Here is a 26,462-nt window from a genome sequence, read left to right as displayed (position 1 = left end):
AGCAGGGAAAAGCTTACACAGGAATGTACTTAGATGCAAAATGTTAGAGTTAAGAAGGGCCTCCCCATATAAAAACATCTTATCTATTTTTGATAAAAAGCTATGTTATCTGTGAAATCTTTTCACAGAATATGAGCAATGTTTCCTTATTGATTAATGTTAGGAAAGAAAGAAGCTATTTCCCCTCTTCATAATTTGCAAAAATAACTAACTTGACGTCAACAACATCGTAGAGTTTCTTCAGGAAGTCAGAGTCCAGGTGATTGTATTCGCTGGTCAGTGTGTGAAAATATACTAATACATATTCCTTCACAGCAATGTGATCCATTACATGGATAAAATATAAGAGAGCCTAGGAAAAAGAGAAGTAAAAGTAAGATCATCTTGCACAGTGGTCTATTTCATAGAACCAAGAGCAAGGCAAAATCCAGAAGATTAGTCTAATCCATGCCCTTGGCACTGCAGATGGACATCTCTAACTAATTAGTATCAATTCTTTTTAAAAAAAGCTTCAAGAAAATGAACCATGCCAGTGTTTAGTAATTCTCTCTCTCTCTCTCTCTTTTTTTTTTAATTCTCAGAAATGCTACAGTAGGATCCCTTTTGGCCTTGTAAGTGGTGGAGAAGAACATCCAGTCTTAAATAACTCTTCATATATTCTTAAGAGTTCTTCGGTCAATTGCCTGGTTTTCCCTCTCTACGATACCAATATCAATATCATTACAAGTACAATTTGTAGACTTCTGATCTCTCTTGAAGTTTCTGTTTGAACTCAAAGAAAATTTTGGCAGCTGCTACTGGGATACAGACTTATGGCTCTCATGCAACCAAGAATTAGTACACAAATATATTATGAGTGATGCCTCCCTCTCATGGCTCACTTTGAGGACTATTTTTCCTGGCATTTTTTTTTTTTTTTAAATTTTTTTTTTTTTTTTTTTTTCTTGGCATTTTTAATGTTGATCTGAATGAGGAAAATGAGAACAGGTTTAGTCAGTAGATGGTAATGGGCTGGGGCAGTATTTCTAACACTCCGAAAGACTCAAAATTTATGATGATCTGGGTCACATTAGAGAAACAGTAGAGAAATATTCTATTACAAGAAGGATGAAATTTAAGAGAAACATTAAACACAAAGCAGAGATACAATATGGGCAGGGCCAGGGTGACCCAGTAGTATAGCTATAAATGACGACATAGAGGAAGCTAAGAGTTACCAACTGAAAGATTATTATCAAACAGGCAATTTCCCAATTCTCCTTAGGAGAGTCCTTGGCATTAACATGAGTGGACTGAGACGGATTAGCATCCAATGTTATCAGAACTGACAGGGGAGGGCACTAAGAAAACACACTATCTTTCCAGTTTGCTGGTTCGGACCAGGATTATGTTATATGATACATCATGAATATCCAGAACACCAAGCAAGTGCACACCAAAATCAAATGCAGAGATTTATGCTTTTATTGGTATCAATCAAATGATAATGATAAGAATGAATGTCATATTGATTGTTGATAACACAAAACAAATGACTACAAGTAGAAATTTACTAATGGTATCATTTATATCAGTTGAGTTTTTCCTCTGTGTGTGTATTTTTACTATTATTTCTGCTTCTACTGGATTGTTTCTGGTCCTCTTTCTATCCATTCTCTACCCCAGGGCAATTAAAATACTCATTTTCAGTATTAAGTTCCCCATCTTTAACTTCAAATTTTTTCATTATAAGGAGGTATAGCCACATGACAAAAAAAAAAAAAATGTAGAAAACAAATTCTCCCTAAAACCATGAAATCCATTTTGAAATATTTACATTTTGAGTTTTTATCTTTATGCTTAAAACAAGTTAAGGTCAGTGTATAGGCAATAGGCAATTTAATGTATCACTTTTTCTCCTACTGATACTATGTTATAAATATTTCTCTATAGTACTTGCCTTTAAAACCATAATTTTGAAGGGTCATATAACATTCCACTTGTAGGTACATCGTAGTTACATATTGGGAATTTAAGTTACAATTCTGTGCTACAAATGAGCCTGTTGTAACATGCCAACTCCAATGCCTCTATATTGTACCCAAACACCAGGACCAGGAACCTAAAAGCTTAGCCAGAAGCAATTACAACTGTTTTATCTTAAAAATGGATGTGATTTTTACATTTTTAAGTACATAATTTGTTACTATAGTTAGGAATGATTTATTAGTGTTTTTCCTCTCTTACAGTAAGTTTCTAGTAAAACTGATGTTCTAAGATTTACAGATTTATTTTGCAGATTCAATGGTCCCTTGACCAAGTATTCCAACTTGGGCAGTTTCAGGGTCGGTAGTTACTTCCATACTTCAGATTATTTCCTTAGTACAAATTCTCAGGAGTAGAATTCCTGGGTGAACAGATGTGACCACTTTTATCATTTTATTCATCTTTGATGACAATGATTATTATTTAAAAGTTCTGGCTAAGTTTTGAAGATGAAAAAAGGTATCTCATCCTGATTCACTTTTGTTTTTGTTTTTTTTGGATTATTAATCACTTTAATTTTTAAAAAAATTTATTTTTAGATTTTATTTATTTATTCATGAAAGACACACACAGAGAGAGAGGCAGAGACACAGGCAGAGAGAAAAGCAGGACCCACGGAGGGACCCGACGAGGGACTCGATCCCGGGTCCCCAGGATCATGCCCTGGGTCGAAGGCAGCGCTAAACCGCTGAGCCACCCGGGCTGCCCACTAATCATTTTTAAAAGCGGAATTATTTTCTTATTTTTATTTGCCATTAATACCATTTTTTTTTAAAATGAATCAGCTATTTCTGTCCTTTGCCTCCAGATGAAGGAATCATGGATTTATGCTATACTCCATCTCTGACTTCTCTTCAGATAGATACTCAAGAGTTAATTTTTCTTTTTTCAAGAAAAGCAGTATTTGATTGTTAGTACAACTATAATCCAGAGTGATTCCAACCCAAAACTTGCGACTTGCGTCATACCCGAAACAGAGCAGCTGCATTTTTGGAGATCACATTATGGCATTCCAGAATTTTTGTTTCTCCTACAGAATAAAACCAAACCCCTAACCTACTGAAATGATACGTGCCAAAATACAGAGCCAGGGCCGCTCCTCGGCCCAGGTTCACACAATTATGCGCCATCTCATATTCTAAGTCCTGATTCCAAATTCATATCCTACTAACTGTAAAAATCAACATTATGTGTAAAACAGAGCCTTTTTATGGCTTACCTTGTCCATGTCTATTAACGTGACAGGAATGTTTCTTCCAACTACCACCATCACTGTACGACCACAGTTATCAACACCTGTGAACAGGAAATGTGATCAGTACCCAGAGACTTCATTCCAAGATTGGACTCTAATATCATAAAAATATTCTACACAGATATAAAAGACTGAAAATCAGGACTTACTTTTTTAAAAAAATTTCATCTTTAGATTATCTTTCACTGTGGAAAACAATACTTTTTTTTTTTTAAACTTCATGAGATTTTGATGACTTGCCTTACTTTTAAGATAAGGCTTCTTACAGGTTTTAAATAAGGGACAGCCAAAGGTAAGGCTGCAGGGAAAGACCTTTTTATAAATAGTTTCTTGTTTAAGTTCACTACAACTTTTAATAACATTAGTGATCCAGGAAAAACTAATTGGAAATTAACAAGTACTAGCTGAAAAAGAAATCTAATGGAAAAAGAGAACTTTCCATCTAATGGAAATCTGAGAACTTTCTATCATATATTTATATATATTTATATATATTTCTATCATATATTTATATAAGGTATGAATTTTGAATAGCAGGTAGATGGTATTTTTAAAAGTAGAAAAAAATGTTAAAAGGTAAGAAAAAGGACATAAAGAAGAAATAAACTTGGCCAATGTAGAATTGCAAGATGAAAATGTCTAGGTTGAGATATTATTTTTATGATCTTGATAATGAGCAAAACTATCCCCATTAGTATAAAAACAATTTTTTTTTCAGATAAAACATACAAAATCAGAGAAAAAGTTTCTAACAGTGTGTTAGGGAAGGTCCTTAATTAGTAAAAGAAAAAGTTACTCACCTGTTTGGTATAAGGCTTTTAGAGAAGCAATATCAGATAGATCCTCAGATCTTGCTTGACATAACCAGCGATTATAACTATAGAAATAAAGGACATGATTATTATAATAACTCATTGTAAGTTAAATTTACAAACGGAATCTGTTTCTATCTTTCCCAAAAGAATGAGATTTTATTATAATGTGCAAGGACTTAAGGAGGTCATAGTATTATGCAGAATCTCTACTAATGTGTTACTGATAATAAACACAAACGAGAAACTGAGAAACTGAGAAAGGAAGGTGTTCACACTAAATGATTTAAAAAAATCTTTTATAATCAAGTGAAGACTACTCATATAAATAGCAAAGGTACCAATTACTCAAATTAACAGTTTTCAAATACTATTATCTTCCTTTACTAAAAAAACATGCAAACAGAGAAATCCTAAAGCAACAGCAGTTATTTAAAAGAGATGTTCACTCATTCAACAATTTGGTATTAAGAATCGTGCAGTAAACAGAAACGGTCAGTGCCCTCAAGGAGTTTACTCTGCAGAAGAAAAACTGGTAAGCGTTGAACATGTGGGACCACAAAGGAACCAGGTAATTTTATGTAGGAAGTCCAGGCTTATTTAATGATTGGTTAATCAAACCAGGTGCACTGACAGCCCATATAGCAGATCCTAGGGAATGTAGCTCAGCTTTAGCTAAGAGGACGTTAAAATTGGAAGACATTAAAAGTCTCAAAGAGGGGAAACGACCTGTAAAACGTTGAGCTAATCTTAGTTATTAGAGCTGAATTTTGAAGTTGTATTCAGATCTCCAGATTTCTGAAAAGGTCAGTATTTTTTCTATTTCAGACCATTTTCTTAAAATTCAAAGGACAAAAAAAAAAGCTTTCAAGGCACTGAAATGCATGAAAAGCAACTTTGAAGCATCTAGGTCCCACAGGGCAACATCCCATAACATGAGAAAAACTAAACCAGAAGCGGGAGACTTGGTTCTAATCCTATCACTTTCTTTTTTTTTTTTTTAAAGATTATTTATTTATTTATTTATTTGTGATAGACAGAGAGAGAGAGAGAGAGAGAGAGAGAGAGAGAGAGGCAGAAACACAGGCAGAGGAAGAAGCAGGCTTCATGCCGGGAGCCTGACGTGGGACTCCATCCCAGACCTCCAGGATTGCGCCCAGGGCCAAAGGCAGGCGCTAAACCGCTGAGCCACCCAGGGATCCCCCTAATCCTATCACTTTCTGTGCATAAATAAAGCTGTTCCACTCTATGGACCCTTTCCTTATCTGTAAAGTGGTGTTTATGTAGAATACTTTTCAGCTACAAAGTACAATCACAAAGCTAAGGATATTTAATAGGAAGCCTATTATATTTGAATTGTAATCAAGTGATACACTTGCTAGTATCAGAAATTGTTACTGCCTGTGAAAAAAACACTTGGTATCACTTAGTTCCATAGTTTTCCTTTTTAAATTTGACAGCTTAGGGTGCCTGGGTGGCTCAGTCTTTTAAAAGTCTAACTCTTGATTTCAGCTCAGATCATGACCTCAGGGTTGTGAGATCCAGCCCAATGTGCTGGGCATGGAGCCTGCTTAAGATTCTCTCTCTCCCTTGCCCTCTGTCCCTTCCCCACTTCTCTCTCTTTAAAAAAAAAAAAAAAAAAAAAAAGGAAACTTGCCCACCTATGTAAATTGAAAAGTCAAAGGCAAAATAGCTTTAAATTTTGGTTGAAGACACAATTTGCAAGTCAAGAAAAGACCTATCTTTATAGTAGGCTTCCATACTTTTCTATATATAATGTTCCTTTTCTATATATAATGTTTCACATTTTTACACAGTCACTTCTTTGGTTATTCACACTAAATCCCCAATGATACTGTTTTCTGTCTTCTGATTAAGTCATCTTCACAATAAGACTGAACAGACTATCTTAAGTGTCTTATGAGCAACACAAGTCCTAGCACAAATCATGTAACAGGAATTCAGTAAATGTCTATTAATTTCTATATTCCACTCTTGTATTCATTAGCTCATTTTTCAAGGATATATTGTGTACATGCAAGTGCCCGCATCACAGCAGGGACTCAAATCTTTAATGAAATAATAAACATGAGTATTATTCAAGATATTTTGGGAGGCATCTGAGAATGATAAAAAGTCCTTGGATTCAAAGAGTTTGAGGTTGAACATATGAGATGGACACATGTTATAAAGAATGAACTCTGTAGTAAGAACGAAACAAGCAATCCAACAGAGGTCTAAATATTCTATGGATATGCTGAGAGGAGGGCTGGCAGGGGAGGGTGGGGAGAGCAGAGTGAGAGGGTGTGGAGGCAAGGTCCAGACATGTAGAACTAACTGCTCCCCCTTCTTTGCACCATGAAGTATAGTACATAGCTTCACCCACTTATTGCCAGTGTTCATTTATACTGTTAGACTACAAGATAGGGACTCCGTCTTATTTGCCTCTATATGTCCAGGCAATCTCTAGGGTAACTCCTGATGCTGAGTAACAACGTGTTCAATGAACTCTGAAAAAAAAAAATTTCAACTGGAATTTAGGTGCACAAAATAGAATTAACCTTGGTTCAAAATACTCATCACTGGTACACACGTGGTTCTCTTTTAAAAACGTTATCTAGGGAAGCCTGGGTGCTCAGTCAGTTAGCATCTGACTTGATTTCTGCTCAGTTGATCTCAGGATCATGAGATCAAGTCCTGTGTTAGGCTCTGCCCTGAGTGGGGAGTTTGCTTGAGATTCTCTCCCTCCCTCTGCCCCTCTCCCTGCTCTTAGGCACTTGCTGTCTCTCTCTCTCTCAAATAAATAAATCTACAAAATGTTTAAAAAGCTGGTTATCTAATTAGTTATTTTTAGTGAAGTAATAAGCACTCTGAAACCTATTGTCCCCAATAAAAGCTAGCACCCTCACAATAGTCTACATCTAATCATGTGGTCATTCCCCTTCAATTCTAGCCCCCACCCCTATAACCAGTCTCTGGAATCACCCATCCATCATTTTCTTGCTTTCCTTTTTATATCCTTTTGGTTCATCTGATATATTCCAAAAAAACTTTCTGGAAAAAGCTTATAATGCTATGTGTATGTAATCTTTTGGGTCTTACTTGTTGGGACTTACTAGACAGCTAAGATTCATCTATATAATTGGGTGGCGATGTTGTTCATTCACTATGACTATACAATGTATTTGTATCATATGAAAACTATAGTTTTTTTCATCCACTCCCCTACTGGTGAACACTTAGACTGTTCCCAGGTTTTTGCTCCTGTGAACAGTGCTACGATCAACTTATTTTACATTTCCTGGTATAGGAGTGCATGATTTCTCTTGGGTAGATACAAAGGAGTTGAAGTGCTAGGTTACAGGTATATTTAGTTTTAGAAGATAAGACCAGATCCCTTTTCCAAAGTATTGTACCCATTCTACAAGCAATGATTATGAGATCCTGTGAACCCACGTCCTCCTCAACAGCTGGCATTAGCAGATGTCTTAATTCTTGCCAATTGGGTCTCTGGTCACTAATGATGCTGAGATCCTGTTCACGTTTACTGTGTGTGTTTCCCTCTTCTGTGAGATGCTTGTTCATGTTGTTTGTTTTCTACAGGGCTATTTCTTCTTTTCTTGCTTACTTGTAGGAATTCTTTGTCTATTCTTGATAGCAATAATTTCTCAGTTATGTTTACTGTGAATACTCCCATTCTCTAATCTGATTTTCACTTTCTTTAAGATTCATTGCCCCACTTGCCAAAGTTCTCAATTTTAATATAGTCGAAGCTATTTTTTCTTTTATAGCCACTGCTTTTTATATTTTAAGAAACCTGTCCTTTCTCCAAGGTATAAAAGATACTAGCCTACTTCTTCCATGAGTTTTAATTAAAAAAAAAAAATTAAGTCCTTAATCTATCTAAAATTGACCATAGTCCATGGTGTGAACTCTGAAATAGTATCAACTCTAAAATGTTTTTAACTTTAATCTATGATTAACAACTTGATATCCTAGAATAGATTTTGGTTGGCAAAAGCAACATCCATATGAACATGTTCATGGGGAGGTTTATAGCTTGCATGAGATTCTTAAAGGCTTAATGATTTAAAAAAGATTTATTGTCACTGCTGAGACAGTGGTGCTGCTCCAGTTTCTAAGTATTAAGATAAATTCCAGGGCACAACTCAGGACTGCTATCTTCATCTGGTTTCTTCTTTTTTTCTTATTAGAAGTCTCCTCCATTCCACTATGGATCATGTAAATCTGATTTGATTATCTAGTTAATTTTCTTTTCTTTTAAAAAAGTATTTGGGAGGAGGAAATAAAAGCAAAAAATGTTAGTTTTATCTCCTCAGCCAATAGAGAAACAATGCTTTATTTCCCTCATCTATTCAAAAAATATTTTTAAATTTCCATTCTATCTGTTATAAACTGCATCTCATTTTTTGCTGTAGTTTCTGCATTTTATTTCAAAAAGGCTATGCAATCTTTTATCCCAATCCAACAATCAAAACAAAAGATAAAAAAGGAAAACTCAATTCAAAATAGATTCTTATTTTCTTAGAGATTACTCCAAATAAACAGATTTCTATAACTTACTGGGTAAACTACAATAATCACAGGTAAACAGTCACACAAAATATGGCAAAATGGCAGGAAAGGTGGCCACTATAGTGCTCTGAAGGCAGAAATACTGAGTAGACAGTCTCTTAACAGACTGTAAGCAACTAAGGGTGGGTGCTGTCCTCACAAAGCTAACAAAACACAATTTCTTCCAGTTAATCAGTTACCATCCACATGCATAACCTCAGGTTGAATGATGAAGAAAATTTACTCTAAAAACTCTTAAAAGACTAATGACTAACCTATTTGTGTATGACCAATAGCCTGGGTTTTGGAATCAACACAAGCTTTTCCTGGCCTGGGCAACTGCCCCACACTAGATTTAGTTAGGACCGTTGTTATATACTTACTGTATCCTGTAATTTAAAATAAATTATTCATTTAATAATTAGTTTACCATTTCTCTCCTCTGCAAGACCCTAGGCTCCATGAGGGCTGGGGTTGTATCTGTCTTGCATGTCACTTTATTATGTTTTCATCATGACACTTGGTATGTTAGTAAGGGCTCAATAAATACTTAATAATGAATGAGATAAAGTTTTTATTGTGGCAAATGACTTATGCGTTGTAGGCAATTGGGTCTTAAGCTGACCAAGGAACACTAATGAAAAAGTTACTGTAAAATAATTTTAAGAGTTTTAAAAGCTCTATGAAAAAGAATATTGCTTCCTAATTTTTGTAAGTAAGCCAACTTCTTCCTTATGATATACCAAATTAATGTCAGAGTTGGATAGAAGACCTAGAAATATAAAGAATTAGACAACATGCCTAATTTTTTCAGATGAATTACCACACAGAGATAATGGTGTGGCAAGGCAATGCCACAAGAGCAATGATCGGACCCTATATAGCCGATCCACGGGACCTTTAGTTTTGTTACTGATGGAAGAATTGAAAGTTTTCAAAAAGATGTTGCTAGCTAAAGAGCTACTTCTTCAGAGATAAAAATTATCCTTTGCTCAACCTGATCAACTAACATAATTAATAGAAATCAGACTCATTATGTGTAAATAAAGCCTTATTTAGAAAAAGTAAGAGAAACAAATTTTAAAAAGCCACAACCCGCAATCTTAAACATTCAGCACAAGGCAGAGTATGCAAATAGATGACTCATAGCTCAGTTATGTCATAAACTCCTAAACAAGTAGTCATCAGTTCTCAAATTTTCTGGTCTCAGGACCCTTTTATGTTTATCTCAGTTATACCTACCATATTAGAAATAAAAACAGAAATATTAAAGATAATTTGTAAATGTAAAAACAACAAAAAGCTCTATATGAACATCAATAACTTTTTATGACAAAAAATGTGTCTTTAACATTGTTGCAAATCTCTTTAAATTTTGCTGGATTCTCACATCTGTTTCTGCATTTCATCTACTGCAATGCTACATAGTAAGTAACCTCTGGAAAACTCCACCAAACACTCTGAGAATGGGAAGGAAAAGGGTAAATATGTCTGAGTAGGATTATAAAACTAGTTTTGGTCTCATAGGCTCCCCAAAAGGGTCTCTGGTTCCTTGACCACACTTCTGAGCTGCTATTATTCTGAAGTATTCTGCAGCATAGCTATCAGACACAACTTCACCTTTAATCATCACAGGCACTGGACACTTATATGGGAAATCTGAAAACCTTTTGATTTAGATATAACTTATCACTCAAGAGAACTATGTGACAGAGGCACCTAGCCTGTTTCTTAGTTCAGGCTTTGGGAGCTATAGGCTGTGCTCTTCTGTAAGTTGGCCAGCTATGTGTTGACTATATGTACACAAAGTCTGACCATTGTTCAGAACACACCCCTGAAGGCAATGTGGCTCACTCATGAATTTCAAAACAGAGGGGCTACCTTATTTAACCCTGTATATTTCAGTATCTAGAATATTATCTTGTACAGAGTAAATATCCAATGTTTCCTGAACTGAATGGAAACCATCAACTGTGTACAAATATGAATCTCAAGATCAATAAGACCAGTAAGAAGGACAGTGCTTTCCATGCTGCATTCATATTCCTTCCTAGAACCCAAACCTTTGCTGAGGACTCCTTTCCAGAAAGGAGTGAATAGATTTATTCTAATACTGGCTTGAACTAGTTATCCTTAAAGAAAGAGCCAAAGACAAACAAATCTCCAGTCCAAACACAAACTTCAAAATTTCCAGATTATCTGTAGCACTCATGGAGAAATGAAAAAGGTATGAGGGGTATGTGTATGTGTTAGAGAAAGAAGTAAAAGAGAATAGGTTGACTGCTTTGAGAAAAGGGGTAACAGTGAGGTTCTTTGTATATGAATATAAAAAAATCTCTAGTCCTTTGCCAACTTGTCTAATGCTGGTTTGTGAAGTGGGCTGAAGAAGGTAGTAGAGAAGGGAGATGTGCCACAATAGCCACTTCGAAGGCTCTTTCTCAGTGAGTTGTACCTCTGGGTACCCAGTCTAGGGGATCATATACCCCCTGTAAAGTAAAGAAGATAGAACAAATCAGTAATTTGGAGCACAAAATAATCACCTAAGAAACTTCAGAAGGAAGATTTCTGAGCCCTTTCCACAGAGGTGGGAAATTTGGTGTGGGGCATACACATTTTTAGCAAGTAGCCCTGGTGATTCTAATGCCTAGAGACTGTACTCCACTTCAGGAAACTGTATCAGACGATTACCAAAATTCCTTTCAACTATAAGGTACTGGTGAGAGACCATAGACCAGTGGTTCTTAAAGTGTGGTCCATAGTCTGACACTTTTTCAGGGGGTTTGCAAGGTCAAAACTGTTTCTGACAGTTTCACAATCATACTGAAACATCAGTTTTCAGTTTTCAGTTTCCTTTTTCACTGTGTTGACATTTGCACCAAGCAACTGTTAAGTAGATTACTGGTGACTTAGAATGAATCAAGGTGGAGGCACCAGATTGTACTAACAGCCATTGTGTTCTTCATTGCCAAAATTCTCACAGAGGAAAAAAAATAAAGAATAAGAAAAAAAGCCAGTTTAATTTAAGAATGTCTTCGATGAGGAGGTAAAAATTATTAATTAAATCAACCCTTGGGAACACATCTTTTTAATATTAACGTATCATAAAATGGGAAGAACACATAAAGCACTTCTGCATACCAAAGTATGAGGTTGTCTTGAAGAAAGGCACTGTAGGACTTGTAAGCTAAACTTGCTGCTTTTTTTCACGGAACACTGTTCAAATAACTACTGGCAGACAAACTGTGGTTACTCAACATGAGTATTTGGCAGATGTGTCCTCAAAAATGAATAAAGTGATCCTGTCATTTCAAGAAAAATCAATGGTATTTCTTGTCTGTGATAAAACTTGAGCTTTAAAAAATATATATTATTTTGAAAAATTTGTAACCATTATCAGAAGCTTACAGTTCCTAATACTTAAGACTTTTCTGATGAGATCAGTGTCAATATTAACAAACACAATTTTTTTATATTGTATAATGAAATATATCAATATTTAGGAAATCTGAATAATTCAGTGAATCATTATTTTCCAAAAGACAATGCATCATGTTATAAATTCATGCTGTAATTCCTATTATAAAATTCATTCAAAGAGCAGGACTGAACAACACATTTTAATATAACAGAATATAAAAATTCATGGATATGCTTTGAGATTCCATATTACAACTAAACTTCAAGAAATTACCATTTACCAAGTTGTATTATAATATCAAAGAATATCATAAGTTATTTGGAAGGGCTATTAACATACTCTTCCTCTTTCTAATTATATATCTGAATGAGGTTAGATTTTCTTTATATAGTTCACCCAAGACAACTTACTGCAACAATTTGAATGCTGATATAAGAATCCAGCTGTCTTTTATTAAGGCATACATTTAAACCTTTTCAAAAAGGTAAAACCGTGCCATTTCTTCTAATTTTCAAAAAAAAAAAAACCATGATGGTCTATTTTTAAATAAACTAATACATAATTTCTCATACGATAAATACTAACAGGTACAAACCATGTAAACCAAAGCTCTCTGGAGTCCTCAACAATTTTTAAGAGTGCAAAGGTGACCTGAGACCAAATCGTTTAAGAACCACTGCCTTTGACTAAAAAAAGGTAACCAGATCTAGCAGTGCACGAATCACAATGTGAAAAAGTTTCAAAATATATACAGATGCAAAGTCCAGTCATGTGAGGGAGAGGCCCTTCACTGTATTTAAAGAAAAATGTTTGCCAAATGATTCTTACACATGTTAAGTCTAGAAACCACTGAAGCTATCATTTGATTGTGACTGCCTTTGGAAAAACTGTTCATTGGTGCCCCCTCGTGGCAAATTTGCTGTTGTTTCTAAAAATAAAATCAGAATAAAATGAAAACCAGAAACTCACCCACCCAGAAACAACATTCTAATTCTATAAGGGACTCCAGAGGTCATCTAAGTCCACTTCCAGTTTATAGTTGGAAACTTAAAACAATCACACATCATTGCAATATACTGTGACAAATACTATGCTATACTTTGGTTAAGTACAGGATATGAAGAAAAAAAAAAAAAAAAGAGGAAGAGGCATCTATTCCAGACTTCTCTTCTGTCTATTCTGGCTTATCTCCAGGGAGATACCTTTCTAGAGGCAATCACTTTTAAGCTGAAACACAGAGAATGGGCAGGAATTAAAGGATGAGGGTATTCCAGTCAAAAGGGATGGCAAGTAACAAAGCTAAAAGGCAAAATATACCATAATTTGCTCAGTACCGAGGAAAACAGCAGTGACCGATTTTAAGAGCTTGGTAAGTACTAGGTGCTTACAACAATCCTATGAGATGTTAATCTCTCAACCAACACTGTAAGGTAATGCTGATATGAACTGTTTAGAGTTTATAATTTTTCTTTCCTTTAGACGTTTCTGAAAAGCAGCTAGCTTTCCAAGGACTGTTAATCCTTAGAAAAGCTTACCCAAAAGTACATAAGCTGCTTTCCTTTATGCTTTAAAAAGGACTTATTCAGTACTGCTTTAGAAAACACCATAAGATCCCTAGGAATAAACCTAACCAAAGAGGCAAAGGATTTGTACTCCAAAGACTATAGAACACTCATGAAAGAAATTGAGGAAGACACAAAGAAATGAAAAAATGTTCCATGCTCATGGGTTGGAAGAACAAATACTGTTAAAATGTCTACACTACCTTGAGCAATCTATACATTCAATGCTATCCCTACCAAAATACCAACAATTTTTTTTCACAGAGCTGGAACAAATAATCCTAAAATTTGTATGGAACCAGAAGAGAACCTGAATAGCCAAAGGAATGTTGAAAAAGAAAACCAAAGTTCGTAGCATCACAATTCTGGACTTCAAGCTATATTACAAAGCTGTAGTCATCAAGACAGCTTTGGTACTGGTAAAAAAACAGACACATAGATCAATGGAAGAGAACAAAGAACCCAGAAATGGGCCCTCAACTCTATGGTCAACTAATCTTCAACAAAGCAGGAATGAATATCCAATGGAAAAAAGAGAATTTCTTTAATAAATGGTGCTGGGAAAATGGACAGCCACGTGCAGAAGAATGAAACTGGCCCATTTTCTTACACTTACACAAAAATAGACACAAAATGTCTGAAAGACCTAAATGTGAGATAGGAACCCATCAAAATCCCCAGAGAACACAAGCAGCAACCTTTGTGACCTCAGCCACAGCAACTTCTTGTTAGACACATCTCCAAAGGCAAAGGAAACAAAGGCAAAAATGAACTATTATTGGGACTTCATGAAGAACTTTTGCACAGCAAAGGAAACTGTTGACAAAACCAAAAGGCAACTGACAAAACAGGAGATGATATTTGCAAATGTCTTATCAGATAAAGAGCTAGTATCCAAGACCTATAAAAAATTTACCAAACTCAACATCCAAAGAATAAATAATACAATTAAGAACTGGGCACAAGATATGAACAGACATTTTTCCAAAGAAGACATACAGATGGCCAACAGACACATGAAAAAATGTTTCCTATCACTCGGCATCAGAGAAATTCAAATCAAAACCACAATGAGATACCACCTCACACCAGTCAGAATGGCTAAAATTAAAAAGTCAGGAAACAATAATTGTTGGTGATGATGTGGAGAAAGGGGAACTCTCTTGCACTACTGGTGGGAATGCCAGCTTGTACAGCCTCTCCAGAAAGCAGTATGGAGGTTCCTGAAGAAGTTGAAAATAGAGCTACCCTTCAACTCAGCAACTGCACTATCAGGCATCTACCCCAAAGATACAAATGTAGTGATCTGAGGGAGCACCTGCACCCCAGTGTTTATAGCAGGAATGTCCACAAAAGCTAAACTATGGAAAGGGCTGAGATGTCCACTGATGGATGAATGGATAAAGAAGATGTGGTATGTACATATATACAATGGAATATTACTCAGCCATCAGAAAGGATGAAATCTTACCATTTACATCCACATGGATGAACTGGAGGGTATTATGCTGAGCAAAATAGGTCAATCAGAGAAAGATAATTACCATATGATCTCATTCATGTAGAATTTAAAAAACAAGACAGAGGATCATAGAGAAAGGGAGGGAAAAATAAAACAAGATGAAATCAGGGAGACAAACCATAAGAGACTCTTAATCCTAGGGAAAAAAATTGAGGGTCGCTGAAGGGGGTCAGGGGATGGAGTAACTGGGTGATGGACATTAAGGAGGGCACATGATATAATGAGCACTGGGTGTTATATAAGACTGATGAATCACTAACCTCTACCTCCGAAACTAATAATACATTATTTTAATTAATTGAATTTAAATTAAAAAAAATGAAAACACTTGAAAGAAATGGAATGGCTAAAAAAAAGAGAAAAAAAAAAAAAAAGAAATGGAATGGCTTTATAAGGTCCTTGGGATAAATCAGGGAGAAATAAAGTACTTTTAAATTTAACAAAACTGTAGATTATGCTTTAATTACCAATATAGTAAAGTAAAAACTTCATAACTCTGCCTTTCCCTTTTCCTATTTCCCACGTTAGAATGAAATTTCACCCAGAGGCACTACACTTACAGCAGGAAGAGTAGGAGCTCTGAAGTCGGATATGCACCTGAACACTGGCTTCACCACATATTAATGTGACCACTGATAAACTAACTCTGAATTTCTGTATCTACATAATGGGGACAATATTTCCCACTACATTGTCATGAAGAACAGATGAGAATATGTTATATGCAGATCATTTAGTCCATGCAGGCTCCTTGCTGATTTCTCATGTCCCTCTGTGTCTATCAGTCCAAAGGGATTGCCTTACTTTCTTTGATGCTGCTTCTGCAAGGCCGCCTCTGATAACTGTCCCTGAAGGATCAGTCTTCTTTGCTTGTCAATATCTCCTTCCATTCGAGCAAAAGCGTGAGAGCCGATGAAAGAGAGGTCAACTCCCAAGCCTTCAGCCTCCTCTTCTTGGTTGTCTGTAACAAAAATACTATCAACAGAGAGTGTATGATAAAATCTGACAGTAAATGCTACAGACTGTGAATGTTGCAACAGGGATGACTATGACGTCATAAAAAAAACTGGGGTTGAGGGTATTTTTTTGAAACTCAAACTGAAATCAGATTTCGGCATCTGAAGAACTGAAATAATGCAAGAAACCACTTGTCCCTGTGTAACAGAAGTTTTAGGAATTCACAAAATCAAATCATGGGGACTTGAGTGTAACCTTAAGAAGGAAGAACAGAAGGTAATGATAAACAAAAAGATAGAATCGTATGTAGGTTTAAAGAAAAGAGAAATACAAAGAACGAATGTTTAGAGTCATTTATCCAGAACTGTTTTAAGGAGGGCGCACATGATAAACTGACACAAACACTTGAGTCCTTTTGTCAGATAACTCGCAATGGCAGCTTGCTTGCCCAATATTGCAGGATAGGATCCACGTTCACTAAGATATGTTTTAATTCTAATTTAGCATCCTGGTTTTCTACACTGGTCATGCCTATATAATCATCTGACTCATAAGTGTTCTGGTTTTCACTACAAATTAATAAATCAACTTTCTAATGTATCCAGACAATCATTTTGTGTTTGGCTAGAAGTCAGCACTTTGGGAATGGGTCATCTATCTCTTAGTGTGTTCCCCTACTGCCTTACTAGCTTTGTTCAAAAAACTTTTTTTTTTTTTTTTTTTTTTTTTAAAGAAAGAAAAGAAAAATGTCTTGGACCATGGGGAGCTTCCCAAAGCAATGCCACTACTTGAAGCCCAGCCATGTGGGCCATCCAGCTGGGACTTCCTCACATCTACTTCGCTGCTCCTTAATCTGTGACAGGCTAATGGCTGAGAAATCTGCTTTTATGAAAAACAAGAAACAAAAAACAAAAACCCCATAAACAAATCAGGTAAAGCTGATTTTACATCTGTTTGAACAGACTGAACATCCTAATTGAAAATATTTATGAATAATACTAGGACTTCCATCTATGAGGTAATCAAGCACTCTTAGAAAATGGTAGACACAAGGAACCCTTTGGCTAATGGGTTAGCCTAATCTGCTGCCTAGCATTATGATCTCAAATTGGGTTTGCAATTATTACTCCTTGTCATACAAAATGCATTTACACATTTAGGAAAAACTATATTCTACATTGGTGGTCACAATCATGAAAATTTCCAAATAACTCTCGGGATACCCTAAAGTACATGGGTAGCCCTCCAGCAAAACTTCGTTCAGATATTTCCTGATGGTACACCACTTCCAATTCCCTCCACTTGATTTAAGGCTATGTACTGGTGATAAAAAGGAGATGAACAACCTTCTACAGATTTTGATGCCTGTTTAAAAGTGTTCACAGTAGGAATCTCATAGTAATTCCTGAGATGCTGAATTTTCACATTCAGTTCTGAAGCTTCTGAGGCATGTCTCCACACAAGGGAGTTACGACCTTAATCATGTACACATGAAGATCAATATAAGCTGTCATACAGCACAGATTCAGATTCAGAAGGGCTCCCATCCTACCATGTTCTACCATTGCTTCAATCTACATGAGTATATAACCTAAAGAAACAAAACAAATGGTAATGGCATTCCTGTTTTAGTATTTAATGTTAGGTCTCGCTTTTGGAGGATATTGTTAAAGCTGCTGAAAATTTTAGATGATTATGTACTTGATTACTGTCTCAAATAGGGTCCCGCATACAACTATAAACTTCATGAGGGTGTAAAAGTTGTTATATCTACTTCTGGATCTCTACTGTCTAACAGACTTAATGTTTTTTTTTTTGAGTGTGTGTGTGTGTGTGTGTGTGTGTGTGTAAATATATGTATTTTAACTTAAAGAGTAAATTTTAACAAGAATAAGCCTCTAAAAACATCTAAGTTGGTCTTGAACTCAATGTCACACCCATAGAGAGCTCCCCAAAGGTAGAATGAACTTTCTCCTTCTTGGTAGTGTTTTATCAGTCCCTGGTAAAAGAGGGAAATTAAGAAAAGCAGAACTCACCCTCCGGGGCACCAGGTTTTTCACTAATTCTAATCTGTCGCTCAGGTACCACAGGCTCCCCTTCCGCATTTCCGATATCTGCAGGTAGGTATGGCAATGATCGACATTCCTCCTTTAATGACCTTGGGAAGTACAGAGGTAGCAGCTTTTGGTAAGTAGCCTGTGTCAGAAAAGCAAGACATTCTGTAAAAAATAATGAAGCAATGAAGCAGGCATCAGCAGAGCTTTAGTGCTATTCTAGACACTGTGAAGACAGCCTCTGTCAAAAATAAAAACCTTACCGCTTCTAAGCTCAACTAGATGTTGTCTAGGGCCCTCAAGCAGTTTTTATGTTCAGGGTCAGGATATTGTTAGGTAGTCAATAAAGTTAAATGTGACCTCCATCCTGGCAATTTCAGGTCACTGAAACTGCCACTCATGTCATATTGTCATTTACCCCTCCCTTGGAATATCTTATTTTTTATGATTTCATGTTTATCACCTCCCATAGGAAGCATTTCTTAACCCTGTGCAGGGTTGAATTATGTGTTCCTATCCATTCTATACCTTCATTAATGCACTTATCACAATTATCATAACTTATCTGAATTGTCTGCCCTCACCAACAGCCAATGGATTCCTTGAGGACAATGACCCTGACCTGTTCACTGGTGTATTCCCAGAATCTAGTGTGATAAGCCTGGATGCCAGACACTGAATAAAGGATCATTGAATGGATAGGTAAACCAGGTAAAACAAGAAGAGACAGCAGACAAGCAAATATGCCTCATTTTTGCAAATTTTTTTAAAAGATTTTATTTATTTATTCATGAGGGAACAGAGAGAGAGAGAGAGACAGAGAGAGAGAGAGAGAGAAGCAGAGACACAGGCAGAGGGAGAAGCAGGCCCCATTCAGGGAGCCCGATGTGGGACTCGATCCTGGGACTCCAGGATCATGTCCTGAGCTGAAGTCAGGCACTTTAACTGCTCAGCCACCCAGGTGTCCCCATTTTCATAATTTCCAAAGTATTTATATATCATGTATATAGTTATTGATACCATACGTGGATATTTCACACGTGTTAACTCATTCATCACTAAACTCCTGTGATGTAAGTATTATTAATACTCCTATTTTATCAAAGCACAGAGGGGTTAAATAACTTGCCCAAGGCCACAAAACTGCAAAATAATACAAGCTGAACTGGATAGAGCACACTATAACTAAATAAAACTTAATGAAAGTTAAAAAAACAAAAACAAAACTAGTTTTCTAAAATGGCTCTAAGTTAAGCTGAAATACATTAAACCTAACTATACACAACAAAACAAACAAAACATAAACCTCACAACTTAATCAATGCTAGTCACCAGGTGATGCCTCAAGGAGTTTTAAGAACGAATACAGGGAGCACAGCAGAACTCTACGTTGTAAGATTTCACAAAAAGAAAATGGCTCAGCAGTAAAAACATGATCAAAATGCTCCTTTTTGACTTGTTTTTAGACTTTGAGTTCTTTTCAACAAAGGATGGTAAGCCCCACTGCCAAAAACATACACAGATTCCTAGGATATGCTACTGGCAATTCAGTAAATAGATAATGATGAGACAAAGATAAATAAGTAAAAATAAGATTTAAACAATGCAACATCATTAGCAAAATACCTCTTCAAGTTCAGAGACAGCAAATACTACTTTTTCAATGGTCTCCCCATGAATTTCTAGGAATCTCCTGACAGTGCCTAAGGAAAAGAATAGAAAAACTTATTCAATAAATAAGAAATGAGTTGTGTGAAGAAAATTCAAACTCTTCAAAGTTTTATTTTTACCATGGATCACTCTTCATTTCAGTCAGGTCTCTGCTCAATGACACCTTATCAATGAAGCCTGCCCAGATCACCATATTTAAAAATCCTTCTCTGATTTGCTTTCCTCTAGAGCAAATATTATAGAAAAAATTTGTGGAGTTTCTTGCTTATTTTGTATCTTCTCTGCCCTCCCTGCCCCATCTGCTAGAGCAAAAATACCTCAACAGCACAAGAGTTTTATTTTACTTACTACTTTATTGCCAGCATCTAAAATAGTGCCTGGCCATAGGAGATGCTGATTCCAGACAATTCTTCTTTATCCAATTTATTTTTATTCCCTAGGGCCTCCTTCTCTCTGACTATTCATTTACTTACAGTATTCAGTGACCTACTCAGGATTGTATCCCTGTCAAAATCCCATTGACCAAAGGTGAATTATTTTTTTCTTAATTCCTATGTTATTCTGATTCTTCTCTATCAATTTCCTATCAATGAAACCTAATGGCCTTTTCTCAGTCCTTATCTCATCAGAAGATTGTCTAGCTTTAGTTTATATGTCCATTTAAAAATGTTGTCTTCCATGGTTCTGTCCTCCACAATTATTTTCTTGTTTTATATATATATATATATATATATATATATATATATATATATATATATACAGACAGATATAGTCTCTATTTAGCTCACCAATTTGCTGGCTTAGCATCAATGTAAATACTGATATTCTCAAATCTTTATATTCTGTTTTCCAAATAGAAGAGCTGAGTTCCCTCCTGCCTATTGGGTATATCCGCCCAGATAACCCAGAGACCTCAAACTCCACAGGTCTGAAACTGACCTCCATCCTTCTCCCTCAAAATCTGTTCCTTTACCTATATTCTTTATTTTACCAGATAGCAACATCGAATCATTTATCCAAGCTCAAATCTGAAAATTTTAACACTCCTTTCACCTCTTCCTTTATTCTGCATCATGTCCTTTAAAATTCTATTGCTATTTCTAACACCCATTCCTCTTGTAGCTGTTCTCAGGATCTTAATACTCATGAAGCCTTTAGCAATAAGCTCTTTTCTTGTTTCTCTCTTTTCTAGGTCTATATATTCACTGTTGCCTGATTTATCTTCCTTCCCTTGTCACCCTCCTTACTAAATAATTCTGAGGCTCTGCACTGCTTGTAAGTTAGGATCTAAGTCCCCAGCACGGTTTGCCACACTTGGACCCTAACTGGCCATCCCTCCAACCCTATCCTTTAGAGTTCTATTTCCCATTAGTCCTCCCACAGACCTTATGCTTTTGGCAAATTGGCTTCTTTGCTGTACTCAGAACATTCCATTTAACTTCCATGCTATTCTGTCTCTGTTTGCATGGTTACCTTTGACTAGAATACCATTCATTCACCATGACCTTTTATTAGTTAACTCCTAGTCATTTTTCAAGACCCATTCCAAGGCCATCTAGTACACAGAACTCCATGACCCCACCTTGTGCTCCTCCTATAACCTGAAGGACCTCCATTTGTGAATTTCTCATTGCATTTTATAGCTAGACCATGAGCTCTCTGAAGGCCAAGTATATCTAACATTAATATTACCAGAACCTAGCACATTTTAAGAATATAGCAAGCAATCATTCAAAAATAACTAGCAGCTGAATTAACATTTTATGGGTCTAATTATCTACATATTGCCTGCCTTGTTTACTACTGTATCTGGAGAATCTAACTGAGCAGATCCATTTGTTGAAGGACCAAGCTAAGCTATTCATAATTCTCCCTCTGTTAGATGACAAATTTACTTTTCATTTTTTTCTCTATTCTGTTTTAACAATTTTTAAAAAATGAATTTTCAAAAAGGGATTTTCTTTATTTTGACACTACGGTTTGTGGTTTTTTTAGAAGGTTTTATTTAGAGAGAGCAAGCGAGAGAGAGCGTGAGGATGAGTAGGGGGAAGAACAGAGGGAGAGGGACTCAGTGCAGAGCCCACATCAGGGCTGCATTCGACAACCCAGAGATGATGACTTGAGCCAAAATCAAGAGTCAGAAGCTTAAGTGACTGAACCATCCAGGAGCCCTGACACCAAGTTTTAATTAATGTTCACACATAATGGTTTCCCAGCATACAACTGTAGGATTTCCACTGGAGAACAAAATACAATGCCTGATAGTAACCAAACTGAATTCTCTCAATGGAATTCATGAAGAAAGGTAACTCTGCAAAAAGGAGAAAAGAAAGAGTGGTGTCATGGCTATAAGGTTTTAGTACGAACTGCCAATTCAAATGGTTTCTTTCAGAGTTTCATCTGGAAAAACAGCTTCATTTTTTTTTCTCACCACTGTATCCTCTTCTATATAGTACAGGGCCTTGCACACAATCACTCAAAATTTTGCTGAATGAATAAATAACTTAATAAATTTATTTCAATCCAGAGGTTTCTTTAGGCTCCTAATGGAGAACTGAACTGTACATGAACCAATAAAAAAAAAAAAAAAAGACAGTCTTGATACATCTATCAAGAGGATATTACTTAGGTTTTTTTTTTTTTTAAGACTTTATTTATTTATTCATGAGAGACACAGAGACAGAGAGAGAAAGAGAAAGAGAAAGAGAGAGAGGCAGAGACTCAGACAGAGGGAGAAGCAGGCTCCATGCAGGGAGCCAGATGTGGGACTCGATCCCAGGACTTCAGGACCATGCCCTGGGCCAAAGGCAGGCACTAAACTGCTGAACCACCCAAGGGATCCCCTATTACTTAGGTTTCAAATGAAGTAAGTTTTGGTAATAGTGTAATAAGTAGGAAACAAATTATTAAATTTGTTCTTGGCCCATATATGCTGCAAAAGTATATAAGCCACTGATTTCCCAAATGCTCAGAAAGTATGTGAGCAAAGGCCAGAACTGTTTATTTGTGTGCGCATACTTTTTTAATGAGACGGTACAGTTTTGCTATTAGATTTAAGATGTAGTAAGTCAAACAAGTCTTATAAAATTTAAGTTGACTTGTCCATCTTTAAGTTTTCCATTTCCTTTGTGCTAATCAAATTCTTAGAAATTGCTTCATCACAGTCTCTTAGACCCATCTTCATCTGTTCCTATTACAATTATTGCTTAAAGTTGACACCTCTATGGTAGTATATCAAGTCATTTAGCTGGGGCCACAAAGTTGGTGAGACTGGTAGAATAGAGATCAAAAACCAGTCTTCTTGACTCCTTTTTTAGAGCCTTTTCTATAAAATGTTGCTGCCTCTTTAAATTCTAACCTGTATGATTAATAAGAAATAGTGACATAAAAAAAGACTTAGCTCAAGTTATGGGGTGATGAGGTAAGGATGAAGGAATCAGAGAATGTCAAGACCTGCCAAGAGCATTGCCAGAAAGAATTATATAAAGGCAGGAACTTTGTTTTGGTAAGGCACCATTCAGAATACATGCAGAGTAGTGGTAACAGTAGTTTCCCACTGAAGTAGTTCTAACTCAATGTTATGTATATAATTAAATTATCTAGTATAACAGAAAGGTTACTAGACTTGGGAGGCAGGAGTCTGCATAACCATGAGAACATGATAAACTTCTGAGCCTCTTTATTGGTAAAATGAACACCTAAAACACACGGCTACTGAAGAAACAAAATGGAACTTCTTTATCTCCTTTTAAAATATGTATTTCTTAAGCAAGTTCCACATGTAAAGTATTCTTGGCATATGGAAGCACTGGAAATGCAAAGATGAAAAGATTTCTGCTCAAGAAGCTCAGTCTAATATATATAAAGCATAACTACAAAATATATAAATTTACTATAAAATCCTTGAGCAGTAAGATCTTATATCTTAAAAATAGCTAATTATTAAATAAGATTATTTATACCCTCACCCTAAATTCTAGGCTATATAATAATAATCTTGGCATTTGAATATCTTTGTAATTTTTTGATGGATGTAAGACTTTTAACTCCTCCTCTTTAAATTCTAGAGATAGAAAGGGGCTTTAAAGATCATCTGGTGTAGTTTTCCTCCTTAATGAGGAATATCTTCAATAGATGGTCATTTAGTTTTTGCATGAACATTCCTAGTGACAAGAAATTCACTTAAAATACCTTTCCATTAGAGAGAGTACTACCTAAAGTGGGACCAACTGTCCCACTTGTGACATAGTCCCAAGACCTGCCTTCTACCATTCCAAGTCTTATCTACAATCCTTATAAGAATTTATCAACTTCCTGGGGATCCCTGGGTGGCGCAGCGGTTTAGCGCCTGCCTTTGGCCCAGGGCGCGATCCTGGAGACCTGGGATCGAATCCCACATCGGGCTCCCGGTGCATGGAGCCTGCTTCTCCCTCTGCCTGTGTCTCTGCCTCTCTCTCTCTCTCTCTCTCTGTGACTATCATACATAAATAAAAAAATAATAATAAAAATTTAGAAAAGAATTTATCAACTTCCTGAAATTGCTGCAAATTCCCTCTGTATGTATATTCTTCAGAGAAAGGGTCCACAGCTTTCTTCCATCAAATGCTCAATGTAGTTTGTGATGGCTCCCAAAACAGTTCAGAACCACTGTTCTAAACAGGCAGCACAGAATAAGTTCACAATGCGAATCCTTCAAATATTTGAAGATGAGCATCATATATGCTAAAAGCTTAGGAGAAGTACCACTAATGTTTCAAACTGTTTGCTCTCCAGTTTGTCAGTGTCTCATAAGATAGGACACCCAGTACTATATACAAATGTCTAGATGTGGTCTGAACTTGCATATAATACAGTGAGATCATGGGTTCTCTCAAGCTAAACATATTTTTATATCACATATATGACATTCTGTCTCATTATGATCGAGCCCCGTCCTTTTTTAAACTTCAGTGCAAGGATTTATACTCAAATTGCACATTGAAAGCTGCTATTTCAACTGCAAAGTGCTATTTATACATACTATATTATGAAATCTATTTAGACTTCATTGTTACAGCCTGTTAAGATTATTCTGAATACCGGTTCAAATACCCAATGTGTTGGCCATACTTCTTGGCCATTTCCCAATTTAATAGACAAATTTCTGAGCCTTTATTCAAGTTGAGAAAAACATCAACTTGAGCAAGTATTTTGAGCTCAGCAACTTACCAGTACAAAGTTCCCTCCAGGATGCCATGATCTGTTCATCAGGACATCTTCTTTGGCTATAACTACTTAACTAGTGATAAAAAAATTTTGTAAGACTCAATCTATGAACAGCATCCCAATCCTACTTACAAAGTGCTCAATGTATGCACAGCATCTCTGATGTTACTTACGAAGTGCTATGTGTGTTGCATCCTCTAAAGGATAACCTCGTTTTGCAGAATTGATGACACAGAATCCCACAGAAGACATTGATTGCTCTCTGCAATCAAACAGAAAACACAAACCACCAACATTCATAATACATACATATGTAATTAATTTAAAAAATGCAGCAACTTCTTTCCTTAACTCCCCAATAAATCTTGTATAATATACAAGATTGGTTAATCCCAGTTATACTTTTTAATAATTATATCAATATTATAATGATACTATTTGGGGGAAATAGAGCCCAAATAAAGACTGAATAAAGTGGGAACAGGTTAAATTAAGTCACCTGAATCCACTCTTTTTATCCTGCTACGTGTGTGAAGATAATTAATTTTATCTTCAGAGTCTTCTTACATGATTTAAGGCCCTCAAAATTGACTTCCACGGCTTAGTTTCATTCTGAAACCAGAGCCTTTAACAGTGTATGGTATGCTGCATCCAGGAAGTGAATAAACCATACTTGGCCAGCTGAAGCACGTTTCTGTAGCAGCTGTACAGGGAACTCTCAGCAGCTGTGCGATAGCGGCTCTTGTATTTAGGTCCCACTGTGTGAATGATGAACCGGGCAGCTAGATTAAATCCTTTTGTCAATTTTGCTTCACCTGTCCGGCAACCTGGGAACAATGGAACATACTAAGTCATGAAGGTGTTAGGGAAAAAAAAAGTCAACAAAACAAGGCATAAAAGAGAAAAGTAATAAGAACTTTGAGAAATTTCAATTACAGATATGGATTGAACATAAACATTTATCTCTGTTCCCAAAGTGACAATGAAGTAATACAATAGGTACAAAAAACAGACAACAAAGACCTCTGAAACCAAAAATACATTACATGTTAATTAATTGAATTTAAATAAATAATTAATTAAAAATAGGAAAAGCAGAGGCAAAGAGAATGGGGGAGAGGACGTGAAGCACATAGTTATCATCAAAACTGTGGAAGTCAAAAGAAGTGGCCTAGAAATAACTGATTCAGCAAGCAGAGAAACCTAAGTGCTTATAGAAATGGGGTTATGAATACGAAGCCAGCTGGTTGTACTGAAAGGCAGTGCTGGATTCAAGGTAGATTACTTTGATTCAAATCTTGAGTCTACCACTTTCCTGCTGTGCTACCTATGCCTCTCTGTGCCTCAATTTCCTATTTAATGGGAATACTCCTAGTACTTACTTTACAGGTCTAATCTGTGCAAAG

The 26,462-nt window shown here is 36.0% G+C and overlaps 1 protein-coding gene across 3 annotated transcripts in view; it reads right to left on the bottom strand.

The window, feature by feature from the left end:
* The window catches only part of GDAP2 (ganglioside induced differentiation associated protein 2), a 60,153-nt gene that overhangs the window by 14,539 nt on the left and 19,152 nt on the right, over positions 1-26,462 (bottom strand). For all 3 annotated transcript variants that reach the window (XM_041754557.1, XM_041754555.1, XM_041754556.1), the window contains exons 4-11: positions 25,730-25,883; positions 25,230-25,318; positions 19,807-19,883; positions 18,163-18,322; positions 15,974-16,130; positions 4,081-4,157; positions 3,245-3,321; positions 213-352 (exon numbers count right to left, since the gene is read on the bottom strand). In XM_041754557.1, the coding sequence (XP_041610491.1) occupies positions 213-352; positions 3,245-3,321; positions 4,081-4,157; positions 15,974-16,130; positions 18,163-18,322; positions 19,807-19,883; positions 25,230-25,318; positions 25,730-25,883 (931 nt within the window). The remainder of the gene's footprint in view (positions 1-212; positions 353-3,244; positions 3,322-4,080; positions 4,158-15,973; positions 16,131-18,162; positions 18,323-19,806; positions 19,884-25,229; positions 25,319-25,729; positions 25,884-26,462) is intronic.

The sequence above is a fragment of the Vulpes lagopus genome, chromosome 5, assembly GCF_018345385.1.
Source record: "Vulpes lagopus strain Blue_001 chromosome 5, ASM1834538v1, whole genome shotgun sequence".
Taxonomy (NCBI): Eukaryota; Metazoa; Chordata; class Mammalia; order Carnivora; family Canidae; genus Vulpes; species Vulpes lagopus.
Note: the sequence above shows the minus strand (reverse complement) of the source record. Positions and strands in the feature narration are given on the sequence as shown.